General features: G+C 30.6%; 1 protein-coding gene across 1 annotated transcript; it reads left to right on the top strand.

The window, feature by feature from the left end:
* The first annotated feature begins 2,014 nt into the window (after nucleotides 1-2,014).
* On the top strand, nucleotides 2,015-10,334 carry LOC114194045 (probable WRKY transcription factor 70). The gene is made up of 3 exons (XM_028084078.1): nucleotides 2,015-2,495; nucleotides 3,015-3,116; nucleotides 9,882-10,334. Exons 1-3 carry the CDS (start codon nucleotides 2,068-2,070, stop codon nucleotides 10,126-10,128), a joined length of 777 nt encoding a protein of 258 aa, XP_027939879.1. The 5' UTR covers nucleotides 2,015-2,067; the 3' UTR covers nucleotides 10,129-10,334.
* The last annotated feature ends 1,158 nt before the right edge of the window (nucleotides 10,335-11,492 follow it).

Below are 11,492 nucleotides of genomic sequence, written 5' to 3'. Positions count from 1 at the left end.
ATAACTTTATAACGACTATTTTGTATGGATATCTTTCACTATTTTTATCTTTAACACATATTTTCATTATAATAAAAAAAATACAAACATATGATTTTTTTAAAATTGTTTCTTTACTTTTCAGTTTAGAACTTTAACTTTTAACTGCATTATTTATTCATGGAATAAAATAAACAATTAAATTATCAGTTACGAAGTACATGAAAAATAATTAATAAATATCTTTTTGAATTTTAAAAATTAAAAAAATATATTAAATAATTTTTGAAAATTTTAAACTTTTAGCTGAGTGATAATAAACTATAATATACTTATGTGATATTTTTAATTGTCAAATATAATAAATTGTTATATAAAAAAGTAACTTTTACGATTGTAACCGTTAATAACTTTTTTTTTCTTTTCAAGTAATAATATCAACATTTAAATTTTTGTTGTTAAATATTATTTTTAACGATTATTTTAATTATAATAATTTTTAATCGTTAAAAATTTTAATCTTGGAAAATATAATCAAACATAAAATTTCACTTGTTCCTTATAGGAGAACGTTCTTTCTCCTTATTAATGGAAAGAAAGACAATTTATGTATCTATACGACAAATGAGAAAACGATAATATATAGTTTTTAATTATTTGTATTTGACAAATGAAAAAAGTACAATATATATACAAATGAAGTGACTCTAGTTTAAAATTATAACTTTTATATATCAATTATAAACATTATGTATCTTTTATACTTTTCTTTTTAAATTTATTAAACTTTATTTCAATCATTATTACTAATAAAATTTACATTAAAAAGGGAAATTAAACTAAGTCATTTACGATTGCAGACCATTTCAATTTGATCCGATTTTGACCGGTGAAGCATAGACCAAAATGAACCGAATTGGTCCTTTTTATTATCATATATTAAAGAAAAAATTATTTAACACAATTTAATGATTATTTAATAATTTTTACAAAGATAAAATAATTTTAATAAAAGTTAATTTTATATTTTTAAAACAAAAAAGTTAATAATAATAAAAGATATTAAGTGTAATGTAAGAACCGACTATTCCTAACGGTTTTCTATGAGGTTTTAGATGAATAAGTTTCGTCACGGGAAGAAAGCTATGTTGCATTTTTGTTTCTGGTTTATTACATAAAAATTCTCATTTATTCATTTATTTTTCTTTTGATTTTAGGAAAACCTTACGTCATCTAAACGCCACAACCATACGTCATCCCTAGTTATTTACGGCAGTCTAGCATTAATTGGTCTTCCATAATGCGTCCAAATTAAATGTATCAACTTAATAAAATATTAATAAAGCACGTTACTTCAACTGCAACATTTAAATTTAATATAAAAAAAATAATCTTCTTACGTATAAAAACAATATGAATTATTCTATTTCGATTATAATTATACATTTTATTTTAAAATCCGAATGCCAATGATTTTATTTATTTTTTAATAATATTAAAAATTTTAATAATCAACATTTGTATGTTCGCATTTCAACACTTCACTGATTGGGCTGAAATGCGAAAAAGAGCCGAAGAAAACATTATTTCATTTAAAAGAAGACAATAAAGAGAGAAAAGTCAGAGTTTATTGAATACAAATATATCCGTTCAAGAGTTAGAGAAAAAAATTAGAAAAAGAATATTTGTATTATGAGAAGACTAAAAAATAGTTATTTTATATATTTTTTAAACATAAAAAGTCCATTGAGAGACGTGTGCATATAATCTTTCATTTGTCATTTCTAAGAATTCATCATAATGAATTTTTGTTTCCTTCAAAACATTCGTATGTTTTAAAATAAAATTTTTCTTTCCATTAATAACATTTTTTTTTCCAAGAAAACAATTGAAAATGATGGTTTCTACTTTTTCTTTCTTTTTTTCATTGACTTAACGATAATGAAGAGATGTCAATTTTCTGAGTAGAAAATAAAATTGTTTAATTTCATTGAAGAATTTCTTATTATTTGACATCGTGGTTTCCAGTGTTTTACATAAAGTTCATTTAATGTTATCTCTCTCTCTACCCCTTATCTACTTCTTGCTATGCAAATTCAAGCAAAACAAAACGAAGAAAGCAAAGACCAGAAAAAAACATCAAGAAAAACCGAAGCTACAACCTCAGGCTTTCAGAAAATGAAAACGAATCTTTGCCCTGAAAGTGAAAGTGTCTCAGCCCAGAAGAAGAGAGAGCTAATGGAAGATCTTGTTAAGGGTCATGAAGCTGCTACTGAACTAAGACTTCTGCTTCAGAACCCCTTTGGAACTCAACCCTCTCTCTCTTCTTCTCATCACCTCATAGCCAAGGTCCTCAGATCTTTCACACAAGCTCTTACTATTATCAATTCTTCTCCTTTCGCACCTGTTTCCGGCCAAAATGGGCCGTCTGTGCCCCGTTCCGGCAACCGTCCAAGATCTGGAGATTGCAGTGAGAAGAGATCCAAAAACGGTGGGAGAGGTCGCTACAACAGAAGGTTAACATGTCATATTTTCTCACCAATCTCTCTCTCTCTCTCTCTCTCTCTATATATATATATATATAAAGTATATGTTTTCTTACAGTGTCAAAGGTTTTATTGTTCAGTTACTGGCACAAGAAGCCTTCTCTGATTGCTTATTAGGATAATCACTGGTAGATTTGATGAATTGGGAGGTGTACGAATGTACGGACATAGTGTATGTTATGGTTGACATGTCTGAACTTTTTGGTTTATGAAACAAGTTGAGGATTTTAGGTTATGTAGTTGTATATATATAGATACAAGAATTTCTGCAGAATTAATATTCCTATATGTTCATGGTAGGTTCAGATCCAAAAGGGTTTCTTGTAATTTCTGAGGGATGAACTTTACAGTGTTGATAGTATGATGTGCAGAAATGTATATATATATATATATATATATATATATATATATATATATATATATATATATATGTATGTATGTGTGTGTATTTGATATTAACTAATTCATGAATGAATTGGAGCTGTGCAGAAAGAGTGTACTCACATGGACTGAGCTATCTTACAATACTGATGACAATCATGCATGGAGGAAGTATGGACAAAAGAAAATTCTGAATTCTGAATTCCCTAGGTATATATTTTTTAATCATTCTTTGGTGTTAAATTATGTTGAAATTTTTTAGAAATTTAAAAACAATTTAATAAAATTTAATGATGTATGTATATCTTCATCAAAATTTAATAAAAGTTATTTTTCCATCAACTCAATTATTATTATTATTATTATCTTATTCAAAACTCTTCTACATAATTTACCGTTTTCTATATATTTAATATATATTATTATACATACCGAGTAAACTTGTCTATCTCTCTTAAAGTTCTAAATTCTAATAGTTGATGTAGATATAATATCCCATTATTTTGAAATAGTTTCCTAGTATATATCATATCAATCCTAAAATTTTCTTAACCAATGGCTAATACCAATCCTTCTTCATCTATTCTTCAACATGTTTTTAAGGGAGAAAACTGTGATTACTTAAATATTAATTAAAATGAATACATTTTTTTGATATTTCTACATCAACAACCGCAAGGAAAATAAGTAGAAAGATCCGAGGGTGATATATATCTTCTACAGCAAGGAGTGGTGGATGCTACAACTTTTCTAAGAATAAGGGATGTAACAAGTGCTAAAGAGGCCTCGAGCACCACAAGACTTTTGAGGAAATGTAAATATACACACTATTAAATTTCAAACCCTAAGACACGAGTTGGAGTTATTATATATGAAGGAATCTCAAATCACTAAAGATTATTATTATTATAAAAAAAATTTAAAAAAAAGTCAATCAAATAAAGGTATATGTGAGAAAAATATTCTATACAAGAAATTTATCAAGATAATTCTAAATTCTAATCTTCATAAATATGATATAATTGCAACTATATACAACAAATCAAATATTTGACTTCTTTGTGGATGACAAAACTAATAGGCTCTATTGACGTATATGTGAGAAAAATTGAAAATATGTAGTAATAACTCGATGGAGATATTTCTAGAAATAAAGAAAGCTCTAACAGTTTCTCTAAGTTCAATCAAGATAATTATTGTCCATGTGACATCTTCAAGAAGTTAAGACAACCAAAAAAAGATAGTTAATATTGCATAAAGTTACCATGTTAACAATACAAGAAATTTAGACATTGCAACTAAAATAACTATAAAACAAATTTCATTAAAGAGCATGAACATCGTCTTTTTATATGCTACTTGAGAATTTAGTGATAAAATTAGTGCAAATTGGTACTTGAATAGTGGGTAGAGTAATTACATGGTCAAAGACAAGAGCATCTTCAGGGATACTGATGACTTTGTCAAAGTGAAAAATCGATTGAAAAACAATATTGATGTGGTGAAAACAAAGATAGTTGTGAGATTCATAAAATATTTCTAACCTATTTCTAATCTTAAAGGAAATATCTTGAGCATTGGCCAAATGATGCTGAAAAGATATACTCTTCACTTCAAAGAAGATACTTGTTGAATCTATGACAACAAAAGACGAGATATTAATGAATTTAAAATGGACAAAAGAAATTGAAGTTTCCTTGTAAACTTCACACTTCACATATACTATTGGTATTGTCATGAAAGTCCAAACTGATATTCTTTTAAATCAATAGAACGTGAAAGGAGGAAAATTGTCATTTTTTAAAGAAAAATAATGAAGCCTTTAAATGATGTTTCATTGGAAAGCAACATAGATTACCATTTTCACTTGACAAATCAAGAAGAACAAATTGAAGTTAATTCACAAAAACATTAGAAAATAATGAAGATTGTGAAAGACTCCTCCTAGGAAAGTAATAAATTATCATTTTTAACTAACAAAGCATGGAGAACAAAACAATTGTTGAAGTTAATCCACCCAAGCATTAGAAAATAATGAAGCTTATGAAGGAAGTCTCCTACAAAAAAAACATAAATTATCATTTTCAACTAACAATAAGCATGGAGAACAAAACAACTATTTGAGTTAATCCACATCACATCTATGGACCGATGAAGGCATCATTATTAAATAATATGAATTATCTTTTCTATTGATGATTTGTCTGGAATAATGAGTTTATTTCATTAAAGAAAAGAATAAAAAATCTTTAGGATATTCAAGAAGAAGTTCAAGAAATGACAAAAGAAAATACACCTCTTTTACCTACACAAGAACTAGATTCTTCCCTAGAGCCTACTTTAGGACAAGTTTATACTATATATATATATATATATATATATATATATATATATATATATATATATATATATATATATATATATATATATATATTGACATGCAATGTTTTGAATTTGAATGATACAAAGAAGTAGTAAAGCAGGAAGTTAGGACTAAGACAATGAAGAAAGAATTAAAATGATGGAAAGGAATAAACTTCATGTAACACCTTTCATTGGAGTCATATTATGATCACTAATGTAGATAAGCCCTTTTACATTAGTTAAAAAACCTTTTCTATGGTGGTTCCAGAACTGGCATAAATACAGGCAATATAGAAAGTTTTTACTTTTTATATCGATTGTTCCAAAATTGGTATAACTTCTCTCATTTAGGATTTCTTCTTCTCTGTTACACCATCATTGTTGTCGTCACGTTCGCACTCGTACTTGGTCGTTGTTGTCATCACACACTCACCATCACTTATGGTTCACTCTATTCAATCCCTTCTTTGCTTCTTCCTCTCAACTATGTCGAGCCACCACCCACTACTCTTCGTTGCCAGTCTCGTCGGTCTCATTATCCTTTAATTTCATCAAATGGAAAAACCAAACAAGATTTCGCCTGATATTACATCTCCATGACTTGAACAAGACCACCGCTAGAAATGAGAGTTTGAATGTTTGGGTTGTTTGTGCTAGAGCTTTTTGAGAGAGTTTGGAGAAGATTAAGAAGAAAATAGTTTGAAGAACACAGCGTCGAGAATAGCATTTTCCACCCTCCTACTTTCTATATTAGTTCTAGGTCTAATATAGAAAGTCTTCTAATTTATTAAAAAAATGTCACCACTCAAACTTTCTATGTCGAGTCTAGATACAACTAGTATAGAAAGTCTTCTAGTTTATTACAAAAATCTCACCGCTCAAACTTTCTATGTCATGTATAGGTACAACCGGTATATAAAGTTTTCTAATTTATTACGAATATGTCACTACATCCACTTTTTATGCCGATTCTAGTGATGACCGACTTAAAAAATCTAACCATAGTTACAACTTTACCATTACGCCACTTATTATGTCGAGTGCATAACCAACATAATAAGTCGTCATAAAAATCTATTTTTGTATAACTCATCTTACTAAGCATTTAACATTTATAAGTAATTTCTATATGCATATTTATGTTTACAATTCTCTTGAATAAAAGTTTTCAAAAAAATTTTATAAATGTCATATTGTCTAGAGGATCATATAAATAAGATATACGTATATAAAAGTATCTACAAAAAGAAATAACTCTTAGCCTCCTCATTGTCGAATACCCTCACTTGCACTATCGTATGCTTCTATGTAACACACGATCATAACATATGGAAACCATAATAAAAAATTAGGGCAACCTAGCATATTTTAAATAAAGTATCATTTCTAAAATAACACATGTTAAGACCTTATATGTTTTCACACCTCATTCATCAACCACACCAAATCATTTAAGAAATCATATATAAATAAATACTGACAACATATTCTACTTTCGAAAGACTCATGTGTTGAATTAGACACTAGGATCCTACACCTATCACACGACCTCTCAGTAGATTATGGTCAAAGTATTGTTTCTTCAGAACCTTACATTTTAGGAACTAAGTCATTATCATATGTCATGGTAAATTCCTATACCATCTGCAAAAGTACATGGTCATTTTTTGTACTGCCCCCTAAGAATATAGGAACCTCCATCACCTCTTACTACCTAAATATCTTCTTTTATATAAGTTCAATAATTAGTAGAGTTAGGATAATATTTGTCCTAGTCCTTATTCAATATACACCCTATAATCATACAAACATGTCATTTCCTCCTTGGAAACATTACTCATATGTCATGCACAAATTAATCAACAACCTCAGTACGACCTCTTGCTCTACTCAGTCCCACAAATCCCGCACACATATATCCATATATACATCTATATTTTTAGTAGATTGTGGCCTTTCCCTAGCTCTACTTAGCTCCACACATTTTTCACTCATTACATCTCATAATAAAAGTTCCAAAATTTTATAAAGATTTTCCTCTTCCTTACCCAACGAGCATATATACTCACCAATGAAAGTATTGTTTGGTGAGTGTATCATCCAATGAATTCATACCTCACTCAATGAGCATGCCACCCTGAGCTCTCTAGATTTCTAAAAAATTATTCTTCGCTTAACAATGATATTACTTACCCAGCAACCCAAACCCTTGGGAGCCACATTCATTAGGCTTATGCAGTGAGTCTGACTCACCTAGTGAGTGTATCATTTGAAGCTCTCTTCGGAAATTAATCCTTACTACTACCGCTCAGTAGTTGGTGGCTCGTCCAACAAGTACATTGTTTGACTAGTATCGTCGACTTTATTTAGAAAAAAAAACTAATAAGTTTATCAATTTGGTATTATTAACATCTACTTAGGTTTATCTCTCTTTAACCTTTCAATGAATATCGTCTAGTTCTAAAATAAGTTACCTTAGGCCAACTAATTCTAAAGTCACTCATCCTATCGTTTAGACTACTGTCTATAACTTTCTCTGCACAATTGCATAAACTCTTTAACTATATCAACTTATCCCTTTGGTTTATTTAGGTGTTTATATTAATTTTTTATTCTAAATAACATACATTCTATTTAAAATTTGCCTTCAATAAAATCATTTGTTTTGGACGATACATTTCAAAGGTGCAAACTCGCTCAACAAATTAAACATCCCATAAATAAGATTTTAACAAAAAGCTTTCAACCATATTGAATAATTGGATTCATCAAATCAACCACAAACAACAAACAATCAACTCTCATCACAAACATGCAATTCCCATAACAAAAAATCAGTCAACCTCACAATTAAAAATAACATAGTTACCTTCCCTTACTCAAACTTGAGCTCTTTCTCTATCAAGATCCACAAACTCTCACTCTCACAATGTTCTATCTATACAAAGAAAATCTCAAATCAATTATCTGAACACATAATATTGATCAGTGACATGTAGAGATTCATCTTGAACCCATAAGAATCACATGCAAGCAAGTTTTCAAACAAACACAAGCATATCACTAAGTTGACTCAAGAAAAAGGTAGTGGATGAACTTACCCTAATTCAAACTTTATTTGGATAAGATGTTTGTTTTCTACACCAAGACTCATATGGTTCACTCTGATCTTCAAACATATAAATAAATTAATGCAGAAATCTAGAGAGAATACAAAGAAAGAGAAGAGGAGTATACTTATAGAGATATTAACTTTTATAAAATCAAATTCGATTAGTTAGTTTTCAATATATATCTCAAGCTTTTCAATAATAAAATACTTAACCACAGTCTATTAAATTTGTCTAGTCATATTATATACTCTACACTTGAGAACTTGTACATTGTTTGCAACAAAAAGGCATCATTGAACTTAAATGGTTTACACAACAAAACTAATACAAATAGCACAATACACAAGAATAAAGGATAGATGCAACGATTAAGGATTGATTACAATGAAATACTTACTAAAGTTAAGTAAATTCAACTCAAGTTGGAAGACACTACCTAGAGTCAAGTTCAAACAATTATGATATATGTTGAAGTTTTTAAATTTGCTTAAAAGAGCAAAGTTAAATTATGATGCAAATTTTTAGAAAGTTCAAGAAAATAAAATTCCTCAAAAGTATTAAAACTAACAATTTCTACTTGTGATAACAATCTAGAAAAGTAATCAAAAGGTGTATTGTGTGTAGTATAATCTCTAAGAGCATAGAATAGAATTCTTTATCAATGCTAAGTGATGCCTCTTGCCCCATCCCTTTTTTATATATATGTATGATGGCATACATCAAGTCAATCACTACCTTGTTTAAAACTCTTTTACATTAACTATACCATCTCCAAAGTGTATCTTCTATAACCTATATTTACTATATTGCTATACACACCACTACACTTATCTATATATCTCTCTTTAACTTATATTATAACCTTTCAATTTTTATTCCCAATGGAGATATATAATTTTGGGAAATATATATATCTGTAAACATTATTATTTACACGTAGTAATTAAGTTGCATCATTTGTAAATGCCATTTTGTTTACTTAGTAGATGTATTAATTCATTTGTTCCCTTACATCTCAGAAAAGTGCTGATAGATTTTTATACAAAACTTACATTGTAGAAATTTACTTTACTAAGCTAATCTCTGTAAATTGTTCATTCCGGAGTGACTTATTCATTTCAAAAGTAGAAACTACAGTAACATGTGTCTGAGTGGAAGACCTAGTACAAAAAACTAACTTACATATATAGAAAGTTATTATTCTAATGCGACTATAAGAACCTAATACGAGTCCTTAATTCCTTAATTCCTTATGTTCTCACCCATAAAACTTACTAACATACTCAGCAATCGGAAAATTGCTGTAGTTGAAAAAACTAAATTCTATGTAAAACTTCACATCGATCATTGGTTCCAACAGAAACCCTAACACATCTAGACCAATATTCTGTTATGTTTTTTTTTTTTCTGGATATTACATTACTTTATACCTTGTAAGTTACACAGATCCTTTTGGTAAATCAAACTCACATTGTTGTTATAATATAACATGTTGTAGGAGTTACTTCAGGTGCAGTCATAGGTATGATAAAGGTTGCAAAGCAACGAAACAAGTGCAGAGGGATGAACAGTATCCTCAGATGTATCAAACTACTTACATTGGCTCTCACACATGCAATGAAATCTCTGAGGTTGTAACAAACTCAACCACAGATTCTTCCACTTATTGGGAATCTTATCTTCTGAATTCTGATCATGACTCTGATCATGTGCATGAAACCCTAGTTTGCTCACCAAAAATGTAAAACAAGATTTTCCCAAAGAAAGTAAGACATTGGAGCCAAGCCTGGTGTCAGATTTTGAAGGATTTTGAACCATTCATGGCCACCATTGTGCCCTAGGGAAGAACTCAGACAACAATGCAGGCATCTCTTCATTTTGGTTTCACTTTGACCAACTGTATTAATAAGTTTCTTCATATAAATACTTTAAAACAAAAGAAGAAGAATCAAATAAATTTATTTCTAAATCAAAATTTTATGTAAATCAATCCCATCCTTCGTTTCAAAAAAAAATTATATATATGGTAATTTAGGTTTGTGAAGAAATTGTTAGTTATTTTTTTTATAGCTTTCTATTTCTAAAAAAAAAGTATTCAAACCCTAGTGTTGGTTTCCTAAAATCTCACTTTTTTACAATAATAAAGGTTATTTACTTTGATGTTTATGTGTCAACAATTTTTTTTTTTATACACTAGTGCAGATTTGGGATTTTACCTCGCCTTATAGGCCTCGGTTATGGCGGAACCGAAGCCTATAAGGAGGCGGTGGCAATTTTGAAATTAAAGGGAACTTATAGGCCTCGGTTCAGTCAAAAACCGGTGCCAAATGCATCTTTAGGCCTCGGTTCTTAAGAAACCGGTGCCAAAGAGGGCTGATAGGCCTCGGTTAAGAAGACCCGAAGCCAAAAGGTTGAACTATAGGCTTCGGTTGGGAGAAGCCGGTGCCAAAGAGGGGTGATAGGCCTCGGGTGTTAGGAAACCGAGGCCAAAGAGTGGTTATATGCCTCGGTTCTGCGTGGAACCGAGGCCATATCGTTTAATTAGGGCTCAAAAACAGAACCCCTTCTTCCTCGCGCGCGCAGCTGCCATTTCTCTCCTCTGCAAATTCCGGCGACCACCACGCGAGCCTCCTGCCACCACGCGAGCCTCCTGCCACCACCACGCGAGCCTCCACGCGAGCCTCCACCAGCCACCGCAGTCTCGTCGCGCCTCCAGCCACCACCACGCGAGCCTCCACCAGCCACCGCAGTCTCGTCGCGCCTCCAGCCACCACCACGCGAACCTCCACGCGAGCCTCCACCAGCCACCGCAGTCTCGTCGTGCCGCTGTCTCGTCCCTCTCTCTGTCTCTTTGCAAGTGTTCCGGCGTCCCTCTACCACCACGCGAACACTTTCGTTGTTTTGCCGCAATTGTCGCGCTGCGGTTTTCTTTAAGGTAAATTTCGAACGCGTTTTTGTTTGATTTTCTGTTTTTGTGTATGTTAATTTTAAATTTTAGTTATTGTGAGTGTTAATTTGGATTGAGATAGAAATTGTTTGGAGTGTTTTGATTAATTTTGTGAAAGGATTGAGTCTCAATTTAAGAGCACTGTGTGTTCAGACGTAGAGC

The sequence above is a fragment of the Vigna unguiculata genome, chromosome 8 (assembly GCF_004118075.2).
Source record: "Vigna unguiculata cultivar IT97K-499-35 chromosome 8, ASM411807v1, whole genome shotgun sequence".
Taxonomy (NCBI): domain Eukaryota; kingdom Viridiplantae; phylum Streptophyta; class Magnoliopsida; order Fabales; family Fabaceae; genus Vigna; species Vigna unguiculata.
This window is presented reverse-complemented; position numbering and strand designations above follow the sequence as displayed.